Source organism: Sorex fumeus, unplaced genomic scaffold (assembly GCF_029834395.1).
Source record: "Sorex fumeus unplaced genomic scaffold, SorFum_2.1 ptg000003l, whole genome shotgun sequence".
Lineage (NCBI taxonomy): Eukaryota > Metazoa > Chordata > Mammalia > Eulipotyphla > Soricidae > Sorex > Sorex fumeus.
Window position 1 is genome coordinate 50,113,404 of NW_026606060.1, and position 18,470 is coordinate 50,131,873.

At 40.6% G+C, this 18,470-nt stretch overlaps 1 protein-coding gene across 1 annotated transcript in view; it reads right to left on the reverse strand.

Annotated features, from left to right (window-relative positions):
- PAH (phenylalanine hydroxylase) overlaps positions 1 to 18,470 on the reverse strand; it is a 76,754-nt gene that overhangs the window by 18,970 nt on the left and 39,314 nt on the right. The window contains exon 5 of the mRNA XM_056117083.1: positions 4,803 to 4,870. Coding sequence (XP_055973058.1) covers positions 4,803 to 4,870 — 68 coding nt within the window. The remainder of the gene's footprint in view (positions 1 to 4,802; positions 4,871 to 18,470) is intronic.

Below are 18,470 nucleotides of genomic sequence, written 5' to 3' on the forward strand. Positions count from 1 at the left end.
GAGTGGAACTCAGATCGTCACACATGTGAGGCTTGTCCTTTACCAGAAAGTCACACCTTTTGCTCAAATTAGCTGTTTAAGACTATATTTTTCCCAATTCATTAAAGTAGGCATTTAACTAAGGCTAAATGAAATCAAGTAAACCAAGCATTTAGCATCATCTCAGGCAAAAACCAGGAGATGATTACATATAAGCTTTTTGTATGCATTACCTGTTGCAAGATTGTTGTCATTATTTGTTTTGGGGTTATCACCTGACCATGCTGAAGGAAAGGTAAGACAAAGTAAAAGGGTTTCCATATTCTGGGACTTCTTCCTACCATGAGACATGACCACACAGTGCAAGGTAAATGCAAGTCTTGCTCCTTCCACTACCAGGAGTCATTCAGAAAAGGGAATGCTTTTAATTTTCTCAGAAAGTCTTTCCACTTGTAAAGTCCCATTTCCAACTGTTTTGTATCTCATAAACAAAATGCTATCATCTTAATCTCCCCCATAGTCTACTGAAGCTATTAAAGTACAGTACCATTACTTCAATGTTCTGGTTAACTGCTAAGTCATATCTCCAGCACATCTTTTTATGACGCCTTCCATTCACATAAAAAAAACTACAGCAGTCAAACCATTGTGATATTAGAATAAAGGCAAACTCAGAACAACAGAATAGAACTTAGGGTCCAGAAGTAAACCCTCACATATTACCCAGCACTGTAGCACTGTCCTCTCCTTGTTCATCAATTTGCGCGTGCAGGCCCAGTAACGTCCCAATTGTGAGACTTGTTGTCACTGTTTGGCATATTGAATGCATCATGGGTAGCTTGCCAGGTCCATATATATATATATATAAAGGTAAAAGGTAAAGGCCCTCCCGTTGATCGTCGATTTGCTCGAGCAGGCCCAGTAACATCTCCATTGGAGACTTTGTTGTTACTGTGTCTGGCATATCGAATACTCTCGGTAGCTTGCTGGGCTCTCCAAGAGGGGCGGAGGAATCGAACTCGGGTCGGCCATGTTGGCCGCTTGTAAGGCGAACGCCCTACCCGCTGTGCTATCGCTCCAGCCCATATATATATAGACCATATATATATGGACAGTTAACTGATGACAAAGGAATCAAGAATACCAAGTGGAGGAAAAAAAGTCTCTTCGATAACTAGTGTCAGAAAACTGGATAGTCACATGCAAAAAAATAAGGTATAACCAAATTCGTATCTCTCACCAGATAAATTAAAGATGTTGATATTGTTCTAAATACATAAAAAAAACATAAAGAAAAACATATGCAGAACTGCCCATGCTGTTAAATCAAAGGTTGTCTTTAACTACTCTATTTCCTTGACAACGTAAACAGAAGCAAAAATAAACAAATGGCACTACACCAAACTAAAAAGCTTCAGCATTGCAAAGGAAAGAAGGCCAAAATCCAAAGAATGGAAGAAAATATTGGCAAAGCATACATCAATCAAAAGTCTAAGATCCAAGATAAAATGCAAAGCTCAACGACTTGAGAACAAATGATCTCATCAAAATAATAGAGAAACAAGACTTAAGAGGACTGGAGGATAAGACAGGGAGGGGCCTCGTCTATGGTGGAGGGAAGTATTCAACCAGGAGGAGGTGGTACTGCTGAAAGTGTTATGTGTTATGTATAAAACCCTGGCAGCTACAGTATTTGTAAACCATAGTGCAAAAACTTATTAGGAAATTAAAAACAACTCTCATAAAAGCAGACTGGTGGAAGGGAAGGGTGGGCGGGACATTGGTGGAGGAGAGTGGATACTGGGGTTGAACAAATTGGTGTTGAAACATTGTATGCCTGAAACCCAATCATGAATAACTTTGTAATTTCATAATGACTAAATAATTATTAATAATAATATTTCAAACAGCTATTTTACTGATAGCTAAAAGGCATGTGAAATAAAGTATTCACCATCACTGATTGCAAAGGAAATGTAAATTGAAATGACAAAGAGATATTACTCACATTATAAGAATGGCATATAACAAGACTAGAAGTTGTTGGAATTATGTGCTTGAGAAACCACTATTATTAGCATTGTAAACCACAGAATCTTAAAAAATTTTCAAAAAATGTAAATATAACAAAATATAGATGGAATATATCACAGGTAGCTTGCCAGGCTTTGCATTGTGAGCAAGATACTCTTGGTAGATTGCTGGGCTCTCCGAGAGGGACGGAGGAATCGAACCCGGGTTATCCCGGTCGGCTGCGTGGATAGGCAAACACCTATCCACTGTGCTATCACTCAAACTACCCGTGATGTATTCGATATGCCAAACACAGTATCAACAAGTCTCACAATGGAGACATTACTGGGCCCGCTTGAGCAAATCAATGAACAACAGGAGGGCAGTGACAGTGACAGTGATAGATGGAATAGAACAACAACAACAACAACAAAACTAGAAGCAGGGCCAAAGAGACAGTACAGGAGTTAAGGCATTTTCCTTGCACACAGCTAATGCAAATTAGATCACTAACACTGTGGTCCTCTGAGCACCGTTTGGAGAGATCCCTGAACACAAATCCAGGCGAAAACCCTGAGCACTGCTAGATAAGACCCAGAAACCAAAATAAAAGGATAAAGGAAAAAGACTGGAAACAAACTGTGTTGGTGAGGATGTGATTTTAAAACAAAAAGAGTTAATGGAACTATAGAATAGCTCAATTGCTATAGAATTAAGGAAAACAGTATTTTTACATCTTTCAAATTAAATTTTGACTAGATTTACTTCAATAATTTAAAGTTACTTCAAAATTTAAAATATGACCACTTCTGGGCGTCTACTCCAAGAATGAAAAAACATTAATTAATGTAAATGCACACTTATGTTCACTGCGGCACTCTTTACAATAGGAAAGATACAAGAACAATCTAAATATCCAACAACATATGAGTGGATAAAGAAAACGGCATATATACACAATACAGTACTACTCAGCCATGAGGAAAGATGGACTTGACTTTTGCCACAAATTGGTTGGAACTAGAGAGTATCACGCTGAAGCAAGAAAATAGGTAGTTGGAAGGAGAGCTGAAAGTAAATTCTGGGGACACAACAAAACCAAGAGTTGGAATTAAGAAGTTACTCTGCACTGGGGCTGGAGAGATAGCACAGAGGGTAGGGTGTTTGCCTTGTACTCAGCCAACTCGGCCAACAGGAGTTCGATTCCTCCACCCCTCTCCGAGAGCCCGGCAAGCTACCGAGAGTATCTCGCCCACACAGCAAAGCCTGGCAAGCTCCCCGTGGCCTATTCAATATGCCAAACACAATAACAAGAAGTCTCACGATGTTACTGGGTCCGCTCGAGCAAATTGATGAACAACGAGAGGACAGTGCTACAGTGCTACTCTGTCTAGTCCTAAGTAGCTAAATGCGTTATGGCCAGACCCACTTTGTGGACACAGGAACTAAGTTGTGATAACACGCCAACTGTGGTGCCAGCACCGGCCCAGAGAGGACTGGACCTTCCTTTGAAAGAAGCTCTATTAGGAGCAAAGTCTTGTCAGAAGGACATGGAGGAGGACCATCAAAAGTGTCAAACACTTCTCCTTGACAATGCCATAGCAACAAACTCTGACCTAGGTAGATTTATAGGTCGGATTATATATATTGTAGGAGAAACCCCATAAATCTATAAAACCAGCTTGGCAAAGGCAAAGGCATCTCACCACTCTGTGGGGTGGGGTAACCCACCTCTCCACCTGGTATGTGTACTCAGCTCCCTCTACCTCTGGAGAGTTTCATCATCTCTCTTAAATGGATCTCTCTCTCTCTCTCTCGCTCTCTCTCTTTCTCTCTCTCTCTTTTCCCCCCTCCCACTCCATCCTTGTTCAACCTTCCTCATAATCTCTAAATAAAGCTGCTTTACTTTACTGCTTGTTTCCTCCCAAAATTCTTTTCTGTGAGGACAAAATAATAGACAAAAAAAAAAGATTGGGTATGATTTAGGACTGACTTTCCTTCCCTGCAAAGAGCAATTCCTTGTTCCAGCCCAAGTCCATGGCTCCTGAGAAATCAGGTGGCAGGAACTATCTCCCATACTGGACAGAACAAGTAGGCTTGAGGCACATTTTGATGGTTGCTTTGTTGCACTGTGAGATGTGAGGATCCCCTGGCCCTGCCAGGAGCACTGCCAGGTATGGTCCAAAAACAAAACCAAAAAAAGGGTGCTTGGATCAAAGGCTAAGTTTCTTGTAGCAGTTTTGCAAAAATGCTTCTCTTCACATATGATATGTTGCTGATTTGCATTTTCCTTTGGCTAAACCAGAGTACAGGCAGAGCATAGAATCACTAACAGAAAGAAATAAACTCATGCTCAAATGGCCCTTGGCAGCTGGGTCAAATGGGATAAAAGTAGAACTCCAAGGCTTGGCTCGCTGCAATCTCAAATTGTAGTAAAGCAGCCAACTCCTTCTTGAATGTAAATGATTCTCTTTTTTCCTTATTCTCTGTTCAATGTGGAGAATACCAGGGGCTGTTTTGTTCAGAACTGAGGCCTTTTATAATTACTTCAGACATCACAGCATAATTACACAACAAAGCACTGGAGAAAGAGAGAGCTGGGCCCTTCTCAGGGGGTTGTTTTATTTTGTCCTGTGGCTATTATTATTATTATTATTATTGCTACTACTACTACAATTTAAAATATATGTGTTATTGAGGGGAAGGTTTAAATAAATTCACACACAAAGACAGACAGACAGATACACACACACTTCAGTAAGACAAATGAGGTTGGACATGCATTTTTTTCCTCTTCCACACAGACTTACTGTCGGTAGTTATAGGCAATGTCAGCGAACTGCTTCCGTCTTGCCCGGTACACGGGATCTGTAAAACCCTAGGAGAAAGAAGAAATTTGTAGAGAAGGAACCAGTATGACAATAAGAGTTGGACATGATCATGGTGGACAAGAACTGAGTGTTAAAAGTAGGTAAAGAAATATACATGATAACCTTTCAGTATCTGTATTTAAAACCACAATTCCCAAGAGGAAAGAGAGAGAGAGAGAGAGAGAGAGAGAGAGAGAGAGAGAGAGAGGTGCCACAGAGGCAGGCTGGGGGTGGGGTGGGGATGATGGGAGGGAAATTAGGAACATCAGTGCCAGGAAATGTGCACTGGTGAAGGGATGGGTGTTGGAACACTGTATGACTGAAACCTAATCATAAACAGCTTTGTAAGGGTCTCAGAGTGATCCAATTTAAAAAAAGAATAAGAAATTTGTTTTTTTCCAAGGCTCTGGAGAAAGAAATCTGGCAAGTCCTTGTCACCTTTGATTGGGAACTCTAGTCTCTGTGCTCTGACAGTTGATCTCTGCTTCCCCTGATTAGATCCTAGGAATAAGGACTCTTAAATACGGTCAGCTCCCCCAGCAGATCTTATGAGGGGCATATTAACTACCACATCTTCATTGGTATGTGTCTCATTCAATTGTTTCCAACGTGGAAGCAGTATAAAGGCTTTTTAAAAACTTCATATATAGCATTTCTAACTTGGGAATTTACTAAATTAGGCTAGGAGAAAGACATCTATGATAAAGGGGAAAACATCCACCAGTTTCTAACCAATGGAATGATTATGGTTTCACACTGTCTCTTGATTCTAGATACACAAACAGGTGTGTAATGCTGATAACAATTCTTTTTTTCTTTCTGGACCACACCAGCTGATACTCAGAAATTACTCCTGACATTGTTCAGGAGAACCATAAGGGATGCTAGGGATGGAACCAGGGTGATGTGAGAGGAAAGCAACCATCCTATCTGCTATTTATTTAGCTCTCCAGTTCCCTGATACTGACTTTTTTTTCAAGAATCATTTACTGAGTGTCTACTATGTGCCAGGACTATTTGTGCTAAGAACTTATTTTATTTATGACTCTTACAGCAAATGTCTGACAGTGGGGCCATAGCAATAGTTCAGTGGGTAGGATATTTGTCTTTCACGCTGCCAACATAGGCTCAACTTCTTGCATTCCATATGTTTTTCTGAGTGCCACCAGGAGTAATTCTTGAGTGCAGAGCCAGGAGTAACCCCTGAGCATCACTGGGTATAACCCAAAAAGCCAAAAAAAAGGTCTAATTGTGCCCTTCTTTCCAGATATAAAACTGACTTGAAGAAGTGGTGCCAAATGAAGGTGAAGCCAGAATTTGAATCACCCTGTTTCATGCTCTTTTCACCACGCTTCAATAATTGTCAACTTTTACAACTTGGCAGGGCTCAAAAAACAAAGAATCTGTCTCAATACATAAAGAGGATAATTATTTCTCCTCCAAGACTGACTTGTAGGCAGCTTTCATACAACGATTCATAAACACCACATTTCCTAGTGAGAAGAGGACACATCTGTCTTTCAGTATTGGGCAACAGGATGGGTACACGCACAGGTCAGACTCCCAGTTTGCTAAAAGGTCACTTTCTTGTGTGTTGTTTCTTGAGTTTCATGGTGTGTTGTTTCTTGAGTTTCATGATTTCAGGTGTTATATTAAGTCCTTAATCCATTTCCATGTAGTCTTTGTGAGTGGTGTAAGTTAAAGATCCCACTTCACTCTTTCACCTGTGAATAACTATCTAGTTTCTCCAACACCTTTTACTAATGAGATTATAATTTCTCCATTAAATATTTTTTACTCCATTGTAAATATTAGTTGGTTGTAGATGTATGGGTTTAGTTATGATTGTTTTTGTTTTGGAGTTATACCCAGCAGTGCTCAAGGCTTACTCCTGGCCCTGCACTCGGGAATTAATCCTGGTAGTATTTGGAAGACCTATAGGATGCAGGGGGATCAAACCAGGGTCAACCGTGTGCAGAGCAAGTGCCCGAACTGATGTACTATGTCTTATAACCCTATTTATGCTTTTCAAAAATTTTGTTCTAGTTGTCATGTGCTCTTTCTCAAATAGGAGTACCATACTCTTTTGATTATTTTAGCTTTGTGATATCATTTAAAGCCAAGAAGTGTTTTGTACTCTCTCAGTGTTGTTCCTTGACATTGGTCTATGCAGTATTTATATATGTTCATATGTATTCATATACATATTCATAGATACACAATATTCATATGTATATAATTTAAAAAAGCATAAGCAAACAAAGCAAAAATTAAACAAGTTGAACCATAGCTAACACAAAAGCTTCTGTACAACAAAAGAACTGAATAACAATGAAAAGGCTATCCACAGAAAGTGAGAAAATATTTACAGACTATAGATCCAATCCTGGGTTGATATCCAAAAGACATAAGGAAATCATAAATATTAATTGAAAAAAAAACCTATTTAAAATGGATAGAGCACTAAATGGACATTTTTCTCAAAAGTTACAAATATAGACAACAGGTACATAGAAAGATGTTCAATGTCTCTGGTCATCAGAGAAATGAAAACCAAAACCACCAAGAAAAGTCACCTCATGCCTATTAGAATGGTTATTGTTAAAAATCTAAAAGAAAGGTTTTGGTAAGAATGTGAAGAAGACTTCATGCACCATTGATGGGACTATAAATTTGTTTACTGTTTTGGAAGAGTATGGGGAAACCTCAAAAATATTTAAAATAGATCAATTATATAATCTAGCCATTACACTTCTGGATATATGTGCAAATTAAATAAAATCACACTCTTAAAGAGATATCTGTTTCTCCATGTTTATTACAGCATTATTCACAGTCTTTGAGACATGTGGCAACAACCAAGTATCAATTGCTGAGTGAAGAGAAGAAAATATGGTACAAATTGACAAGGGAAAATTACTCAGCCATAAAAAAGGGAAAGACAAACAAGATAGGTAGATTGTAAGAATTATGTGAAGTAAATAGTAAATTCATTTGTATATGTAATATAAAATCTACTCAGAAACGTGTAATAGAGTGAAAGTTGACAGAATGTGAAGTATGGGACAAATGGAGAGACATAGTTCAAAGAGTACTGATCTCCAGCTATAAGATTAATACCTTCAGGATATCTGATGTACTACTGCAGGGTAGCTATAGGTAACAGTACTGTTTCTCACAACAAAAGTTAGGTCTTAATTATGTAAGTGGGTTATGTAACAACTTACCTTAATATGGTCATTATTTCAAATACAAAATTGTCAACTCATATTTTGCACCATAGATTTATATGTGGGCTGGAGCAATAGCACAGTGGGTAGAGCAGTTTGCCTTGCACACTGCCCACCCAGGCCGACCCGGGTTTGATTCCTCCACCGTTTTTGGAGAGCCCAGCAAGCTACCAAGAGTATCGCACCTGCCCGGCAAAGCCTGGCAAGCTCTCCTTGATGTATCCAATATGACAAAAACAGTAAGAACAAGTCTCACAATGGAGACGTTACAGGTGCCCATTTGAGCAAATTGATGAACAATAGAAGGACAGTGCTACAGTGCTACAGATTACATATCAATTACATGTTAATTACATATCAATAGGGTTGACATCTTTTATATTTTAAAAAAGGCATTTATCCCTGAAAAATGTTTATTGCAATCTGAATTTTAGTAAGGAAAGAACCTGGCTTTTCTAATATTATAGAAGTGTTCTCTTTATTCCCTCCAAATATTTCCTAATGAACAATAATACACACAGTATTAATTTGCAATCTCTATTCCACTGTCCCAAACATGGCATTCATAAATCCTTTAATATATTATAATAAATTTAACATAGACAAAACATCAAAGAAAGTACAAATTCTTGCTAATAAAAGGGAAGGATTAAAAAAGGAAGGGAGGGAGTAACAGAGGAAGTGAAAGAGAAGAAAAGTCTTCCTAGTTTGTTCTCTCAAACATATTTTGAGAAATAGGTAAATTTAAATGTTTCGCACAGGGTAAGTAAATTAGTATAGGCGTTTTTTAAAGTTCAAATCCAAGTCTGTTCATTTATTTTAAAAAATGATGTTTCTATTTAGAAAAAGATTTCATGTGTGACTATTACAAATTCTAATTGTTATCACACCTAGAATACTGAGTGGTTTAAAATCATTCATTACAGGAGGGAAAGTTTTGCCACTGTTAGACTTCTTCTGGGTGAACAGAATCATGATGTAGCACGAAAACTGGGCACTGAAATTTGATTTCCAAGCAATACTAACGTACCCTCTCAGGAAGCTGACAGCTGTACCAAAAATTCCTGTACCAACCTGTCTTCCTGAGAAAAAAAAAAAGAACCAAAAAAACCCAGGCATATCTATATTATTCTTGTATTTTTTTCCCTCATTAGTAGCATCAGTAGCATCACCCTCACCAATTTGTCTTATTTTCAGTCAGCTGTGAATGGTTTTCTCAACCCCAAAGATTAGAGTTTTCTACCACAACCATCTTGAGGAAAAATAATTTCTACATTTTCATCTCATCTAGATGTGGGGAAGTGAAGCCCTCAGAGTCATTTCCAAGGGTCTTTAGCTGCAAGACCAGACTTCCACCAAGTCATTCTGGTCCACCCCGAGTAGACATTTAGAATTAAGGGATTCAGGGCTTACTCCCGTCACTACACTGAGGTATCATTTCTGGAGGCGCTTTGGGGATCATAGAGAGTGCCAGGGATCAAACCCAGGTTGGCAACATACAAGGCAAGCACTCTACCTGCTGTGCTATCTTCCTGACCACAAAAAAAAAAAGAAAAGAAAAAGAAAAAAGCATACTTTTAAATTTCCATGTGATCTTCCTATCTCCAGAAATGAAGTGATCCTGGAAATTTCTCTTCCTCACTTGACTTTCACCTTGAATGTACTTTGGAGCATTGAAAGATTTTTCTATCCCTGAAGAGACGATTAAACTAAAATTGCTTATCCAGGGGCTAGAGAGATAGCACAGTGGGTAGGGTGTTTGCTTTGCACGCGGTCAACCGGGTTTAATTCCCAGCATCCCATATGGTCCCCTGAGCACCACCAGGGGTAATTCCTGAGTGCAGAGCCAGGAGTAACCCCTGTGCATCACCGGGTGTGACCCAAGAAGCAAATTAATTAATTAATTAATTAATAATAAAATTGTTTATCCAGAGCTGGGAATGTAGCTCACAGGTTAGAGTGCTTGCTTGATGTCTGAGGCCCTAAGTTCTACCTCCAGCACCCTAATAAAAAAATGAACATTTGCATATGCAGTGGGATCAATGATGTTAGGATCTATAAATAGATACAGGTGAAATTTAAAGTAAGCACACTAAAATCTAATGAATATAATCATAAGAAATAATCACTGTTGTTTTTTTGAAGTAGTATGTGTTTAGATTAATTTTATAATAAGAAAAAATAAAAGCATCTTAAAATTCATCTCAAAGCATTAAGGGGAAGGGGCAGAAGATGAGCACATTAGATACATCAGCACAAATTACTGAGTCTTTCCATGTGGGAAGGTCCCTAACCTTGGTTCTTTCCAGCTCAACGTTTCCATGAAGTTTATGATGGGCATGCAAGATGCTCACTGCACACTGCACAGTTAAGCACATTGCGCTGATTTGTGTACTCTGGGTCACCAGTGGAAGAGAGTTGTGACTGGACGTCTGGCTGCTTGGGGACAGGGTCTTGATTCTTTTGGGATGCCAGGTGACCGCAGGACTTCTGCATCAACCATGTGGAAGACATTCTGAATTAAGCTACAGTTGGTGATGACTAATCATCCTGTCTCAATTTAGACTAATAGCAGCAATTTCAGTAGCACTGCATGTAATTTATTTATAATCACCCCATCTCAATTAAGCTAATAGCAGCAATTTTGGTTGCACTGCATGTAACCAAGTATGTTTTGACAGGAAACTATATTGTGGGTGAACGAATGGGGAGGGGGTGGGGAGTGGGGGAAGGAGTGGAAGGGTGAAAGTGGAGAGAATACTTCTGGATGTAAAATTATAACTACCCTTGCAATCTATATTCATCACTGTTCTTCATATCAGGATTTTCACTGCTTGGTGTGTTGACAGGAATATGACTTTGTTTTTGGTAGCAGGAGGTGAACAGAGGGTAAGTTATTACATGGAACATTCTTCTAGATGTAGACAGAAGAATTTATTCTGTAATTTATTGATATCCTGGCTGAGGCTTGAAATACCCAAGTTGCACTAGGGAAAACAGAAGTTTGGAAGTTGAACAGGTGCATTCGGAGTCCCTGGCCCATTCATTCATGTGAGGAGCTTGACCTGGGATTCATGAATTTATTTAGTATCCTCATCTGTCAAAGGAGATGGTGCATGGCAGTGTGTGCATAAAATACGCTAATGTAGACAGGGCATCGGATAAATCTCTGAGCGGAATTCACATGCACAAAATGTTGCATTTGTACAAAGTGGTGGGAAATAAGAACATTTGGCCCAGAATATTAAAGGTCTATGTACGATAACATCGGTCTGTCCTTTCTGCCTTGCCACAGGGAGCTTAGTTTTATTGGGTTACTCCATTCACAGTGCTCTCATTCCTCTGTGTTTATTTGTAACTTCTTTCTTTGTGCTCTGTTAATTTGTAAATATTGCTTTTCTCTTCTCTTTAAGTCTTTTGCATAGTTAATTCAGAGCAATGTCCTTTTTTTATGGACACAGGTAGGCAGTTAATACTATTCTTTTATAACTTGGGAGTTAATTGACTCCAGATAATATTGCCTCCTGGACATCTGTTCTCTTGACCTAAGCCTCAGTTGCCTTTACTTCCTAGAACCCCAAAAGCAGGGTCCTGGCAAGGGACTGGATGGACCCAGGACATGCAGTGAGCTACCCTGGCATAGAAATGGGCTAAGCCAAACCGCCATAATAATTAACTATAAGTTAAGAGCATGGTCATGGACAAATTCTGTCATGATCCAAAAAGTAATAACTAGATTCGAACCCTGTTAGGGTTAGGAAAGATTAATCCGTCCTGAGCACTGTAGTCTGAGTCTGTGGCAAGATGTCCCCAGAAGAGCCACCTTACAAGCTCAATGTATCTCTTACTGTGTCCATACAAAATAACTAATATTAAATTGTTAATTAAGATGTTAATTAAGTTATTGGACTAAGGAGAGGAGAAACACCCCTAAGAGGTATTTCTGTCCTTGAGCCTGATTGACAATCAGGAAGGGCTTTGATACATTGATGTGTTACCCAACCTGGGTGTATGGTTGCTTCTACCGCCAAGGTTGGGAGTTGGGGAGAGGCGGGAGAGAGAGACAAGGCAAGGGGGATAGAGGGAGAAGAGTGTAGGAGAAGAATGCAGAAGCAGACGAGCAGACGCGTGGAGAGAGGGAGCCCAGGCTTCGAAAGGGAGCACAGATAGATGAGCGGGAGAGAAAGGAGCAGGAATGAGGGGCAGTGTGAGACTAGAATGGGGAGTTTAGTGAGACTATCACAGACGCTTGGGGAGAATGGAATAAATGGAATAAATGGCAATTGATCATCAATCAGCCTCTGTCCTCATTTCCTCCGTCATCCACCTATGGCATGGGCTGCCCCGGGTTGGGGATCGGCCGGAAACCACTGAACGCTGACTGAGAGGGAGAGTCACCGGGGCTTTCCCTGGCCACAGGTCTATATCCTTTTCAATGAGTCATTGAGCCCAGCACCCACTCTCAGTTCTTTCAAGAAGCATTTGCAGAATTCTTTTATTGATATTTCCATTTCCTCTAGGCCAATGGTGAGAGGCCTTTTGCATTCCATTAAGCCCAGGTCAATGAGAAGGATGGTGCACAGCAGACTAGAGGTTCGAAGTGACGCTTACTACAAATCTGCCATTGCCATCTTATCAACACTGACCTACAGTTACAAGTGCACACTGTTCCCTTGCCTGCTGTCCAATGCTGGCCATAGTGAGTACCAATGAGGCCGATAATATTGTTTGGTAAAGTATTTGGCCATTTTGTTGAACAAACCAGGATCATGGGAAGAATTGTTTTATTTCTATTTTCTCACTTGCATCATGTCAAAGAATCATATTTTTTTCCCATGTTCCTTCCAGGTATAATGAGTCTGATCGGTTTTACTTTATCTCACTGCTATGTCTGAATAAGGTCACATCGGTTCTTTTAGCGATTTTTTTCTTTTAATCCCCTCTCTACTCTCCCTCTACTTCAGCCCTAGCAGGCTTACAAATGTGTACCTGGAAAGGTCACTCCCCACCCTCCTTAAAAACCTTTAGTGATTTCTTGTTGCTTTTAAGGTAAGGTAATAATCCTCAATACAAGACTTTCCTTGATCTGACTCTGCCTACATTTCCAACATTAGGATGGATTAGTTGCTGGCATTCAGTGTCTCCAAAATTATCCAGTCATTCTTATTTTAATTAAACAACCTTCCTCCTTCATTAAGACCCTCACACAAACTATTGTCTCTGATCCACACATTCTTTCCTGCCTTGTTCTCTCAGATCAGTACAGCTATTTGCTTTTCTATGTCAGCTGAAATTGTACTTTTAGACATCATCATTGATTTTTCCAAAATATATTGCATTGTTTTCCCTTTTGGCATTCTTGGTAAGCCTGAGTGTTCTTTTAATGACATAAATCACTGCATTTTTTAAATCCATAGTAAGCATACTCCTGAATGTGACAAGGACATAGGATGTGATACTTGGGGAAATGACAAAATTATTCATGTATGTCATGTTAAAGTTATACTTGACCATTATAAAAATGAGAAGTATACCTAGAAGGATAATTGTGCCAGTCTATATTTCCTCACTATATACTCTAGGTGGGATGTATGTTGGTTCATGATTTACTACTTAGTAGCTCTTCAATGTCAGGTACTTTCTTGAAGATGGGTCAGTGAAGCTGAAGCAATAGTACAGTGGGTAGGGTGTTTGTCCTACATGCAGTTCATCCAAATTTGATCCCTCAGATTTGACACCTCATATGGTCCCCTGAATACTGCCAGGAGTGATGCCTGAGTGCACAGCCAGAAAGTAATCCCTGACAACCACCAGGTGTGGCCAAATACAAAGCCCCTGAGCACCACCAGGTTAGTTGCAAACTATTTATTTTATGACCAAGCTGTATGACTTTTATTTAGTAGATAAGATAGCATCTATGATTGTGGCCTTATTGCCTTGTGAGATATTAATAAGATTTACATCATATTGGTGGTCTTTAGTAATCTATTTTTAGCAATCATAAGAACGTTGGTCTCCACTCAAGAGTGACCAAGATTAGTACCAGGAGTTTTGCTCCATGGCTAGGAGGCCAGCTACACATGCTAGGGGAAAAGGTAGCTCAGATAGAGGAGGGAGCACCAAATAAAGGGTGTTGGGAGGATCCTCCCAGGATGGAAGAAGCATGCTGAAAGTAGACTATAGACCGAACATGATTGCCACTCAATGCCTCTTTTGCAAACCACAACACCCAAAAGGAGAGAGAGAACAAAAGGGAATGCCCTGCCACAGAGGCAGGGTGGAATGGGGGGGATGGGGGATGGGAGAGATACTGGAACCCGTGGTGGTGGAAAATGGGCACTGGTGGAGGGATGGGTATTTGATCATTGTATAACTGAAACCCAAGCACAAAAATTTGTAAGTCTACAACTGTACCTCATGGTGTTTCACTAATAAAAATTTAAAAATTTAAAAAAAAAATAAAAAAGAGCGTTGGCCTCCTCTATCTTTATTTGTCATATCACTGATTCCCTCTATCTTTCTTTGTCATATCACTGATTCCCTTACTGTTGAGTCAATGACAAATAATCATCACACATTTTATGAGAGTTACTTTTAGCTTTAAAAAAATTGTTTGGCAGAGCAACTTAATGGGAATAAAACAAATTTTTAAAGATTCAACTCGCTGATGCTGAAAGTAGACTATAGACCAAACATGATTGCCACTCAATGCCTCTCTTGCAAAACACAGTACCCAAAAGAAGAAAGAGAGAACAAGGGGGAATGCCCTGCCACAGAGGCAGGGTGGGATGGGGGGGACGGGAGGTGGGAGGGATGCTGGGACCCATGGTGGTGGAGGATGGGCACTGGTGGAGGGATGGGTACTTGATCACTGTATAACTGAAACCCAAGCACAAAAATTTGTAAGTCTACAACTGTACCTCATGGTGTTTCACTAATAAAAATAAAATAAAATAAATAAAATCAGTTCATTGTAAAAAAAAAAATGATTCAACTGGCTGACTAACCCCCAGAAAATACTCTCATGGGATTCTCAGGTGGAGAAGGTTGTGAGAGAGGAAGGAAAGAGAAATAAAGTGTTGGGATACAACGCTGCTCTTGGGTGGGAAAGGGGAACAGTGCTTCTAATTTGGAGAATAGAAAAACTCAAGGCTACACTGAGAGATTAAAAAGTCGTTTCAATGATTTTGATCAAGAAGTAGAAAGAAGAAGAAGCATAATAGTACCGTGGGTAGAGTATTTGCCTTGCATGTGGGTGACCCGAGTTCAATTCCTGATAACTAAATATGGTCCCCTGAGCACTGCCAATAATCCCTGAACTCAGAACCAGGAGCAAGCCTTGAGCACAGTTGGGTGTGACCCAAAAACAAATAAACAAAGAAAAGAAGTGGGAGAAAAAAAAACAGCAGAACAATTGTTTGGGCTGATTTTGCCTTACCCAGAACACTCTTCCCCAGCCCAGAGCAACTTTTTTCATCCCAGAGCTGGAGTGATAGTACAGTAGATAGGGTCCTTGCTTTGCATGCAACTAACCCAAGTTTGATCCCCAGCAGCACAAGTGATCCCATGAATCCTCCAGGTGTGATCCCTGAGCACAGAGCCAGAAGTAAGCCCCAAGCACATCCAGGTATGACCAAAGAGCAAAATAATATAATAAAACAAAAGCTTCTGCCCAGACAGGAAAGCAAAATAGAAACTTTAGGGTTACAGTCTCTGTGATAGAAGCTGTTGATATTTCCCCATGATGTCTTCTTCCCTTCTTTCAAAGCACAGTGCTAAACTCCTTCCCTCAGTCTCCTTAGCAGTGGGTGGCACTCCTGTGGCTGAAGTATAATCAGTGGAATTAGAAAGAAGAGAGGTGGGTCACCTGCCACTGGACCTGGCCCATTGAACCTCACAGGAGTCACTGTCTTTTTTTTATATCCAGGTTCTAGCACACTGAGAGAAAGTCAGGGGACTTAGAGAAGGGTGCATCCGCTAGGAGGAAAGAAGTTTGATTTCTGCTAGACTGTACGAAACAATTTCCCTGTTGACATCCATGAGACATGGACTTTCTTTAGGTAAAATCAGAGATCAGGGTTTGTTTGATAAGCAGTTAGCCTCGCCTGGTTGTCAGAGGGCTCAATCAGAGCTCCCTCTTTCTGGAAATCCCTCCTTATCTTCCCAAGTCATAAAACCCTTCAAACTTCAAGTACATGCTATGCGATTAAACCCCACAATATCTTTTTTTGCCTCGTGGTTTATTTACTCAGTGGTGTCCCTTAAGACATTACAATCAAGTATGACTGAAGCTCAAACATGAAAGCTTTGTAACTATATCTCACAGTGAATCAAAAAAAAAGGAGTGGGGGGAAATAATAATAAAACAATAAAATAAAATTAACTTTCTGAATATAAAAAGAAAAAGTGATGTGGAGTTCATGCTCGATTCAATCAGCTTAATCAATGGCTGAATAAATAGCAGTACTCCTACATAAATGAAAAAAAAAGACATTAAGTCAAGATAAAGTTGCCAGGTCTTCCATTAAAAAAGGGTTCCATGGAAAATATTGAGAAACATTAGATTTAATCGGTTCCATTTTTGTCTGACTCCCTAAAGTCTCCAAGAGTACAAATGCTGAGTCTCTGAGTGGGATGCTAGGATTCTACATTTTCCCCTATAATCACGAAGCTTTTTATTTCCTTGTTTCCCAGTAATTTACATTTGGGAATAAAATATATGACCCTTTACATTGTATATTTATCTTAGGTTTCTCATGCATCCACAGATCATGAAACTGTTCATTAAAAAAAAAAAAAACAGGGGGTTGGAATGATAGCACAGCGGGTAGGGCGTTTGCCTTGCACGTGGCCGACCCAGGTTTGATTCCCAGCATCCCATATGGTCCCCTGAGCGCCGCCAGTAGTAATTCCTGAGTGTAGAGCCAGGAGTAACCCCTGTGCACCTCCAGGTGTGACCCAAAAAGCAAAGACAACAACAACAATATTTTATGGCAATTCATTTTTTATCAGATACAAGGTATTCAAAGTAAAACAATAACAAATGCGTGCAGTGTTACTGCATACATGTAAAACAATTGCTTAGCCCTGGAAGTCATCAGGGGGCAATTTTAGAAAGACAGTAAGCATCGGACTTTGAAAGATGCATCAGGATTTGCCAGCAGGGTTAGGAGAGGCGGGAGGACCAGAAGAAGCATTCCAGGTAAAGGAAACTGAAAAACCAGGAGCACAGAAGCTGAAAAATGGAAGAAGGAAGCTCAATTTTAGAAACAGAAATGAAATAGGCCCTCTGGGGTTCTGCAGCCTGGTGTACAGTTGGCCTCCATCCCCCTCTGCTCAGGGGAAGATGAGATCACGGGGAGGCCAGAGGACAGCATGAAACAGAGGTTTCTTTCTGGAAGAACACCCAAGACTCTCCTCACACCCTGAGGCCAGGCCCCGTGGGAGTTGGGCGGCCACAGGGAAGCACCCTGGAGGGGTTACTCTGTCCTTGGCCTGTCAGCTCCCCTGTCCTGATGAGAAGCCACAGAAAGGAACAGAGAGAGCCTGGCCTCCTCATCAGGGGACTGTGTACCTGATAAATTATATTTTTATGATACTTTCAAGACACTGGAGAGGCCAAGGCCAAAGGCATGGGCTGGGTCTGTAAAAAGAAATAAATTCCAGAGAATTTTAAGACCAGCCCTGACCCCCTCTGCAGGGCTAGAAGAAGGATTTCCGGGAAAGGGCACGTCTCTGGATTGACCTCGCCTTCCATCTACCCCACCCCCTGTCCCAAATACACAGGAAATGCTGCCAGAGGAAGGGTCAGGACACGAGATGGGCAGGTGAGAGAGAGGACACATGGACGGGCCAGTCCCAGGGGCTGCACCAAGGGTGGCCAGAACTCTTTTCTAAAGAAGGTGTTCTGGAAGTTTCTTTGCTCCCAGTTCCCACACGTAAGGCCCCAGGCAGAGGCAAAGGGGATACGGTGCTTCCCCAAAGGGGCCCTGACCACTATACCTAGCCACCTTTGCCCTGACTGTTTTGTGTAAGAGGGCATGTGAGTTAAAAATACCGAGAGCCTTGACTATGTAGCCAAGCCTTGGACCAAGTCATTTGGACCAAGACTAACAGAGGAATCCAGTGAGGTATGGGCCATTCACATAATACTTTGGGCTTTCCCAAAGTATTATGTGAATTTGTGGGAGAATTACTGCATCAGTGAATTTCCAAAACACTTCCTCAAAACTTGTTTTGGGGAGCAGGAGTGATGGCACAAGCAGGTAAGGCATTTGCCTTACACAGAGCCGACCCGGGTTCAATTCCAGGCATCTCATATGGTCCCCCTATAAGGTCCCATGGGATCCCAAGGGAAATTCCAGAGCTAAACTCTGCT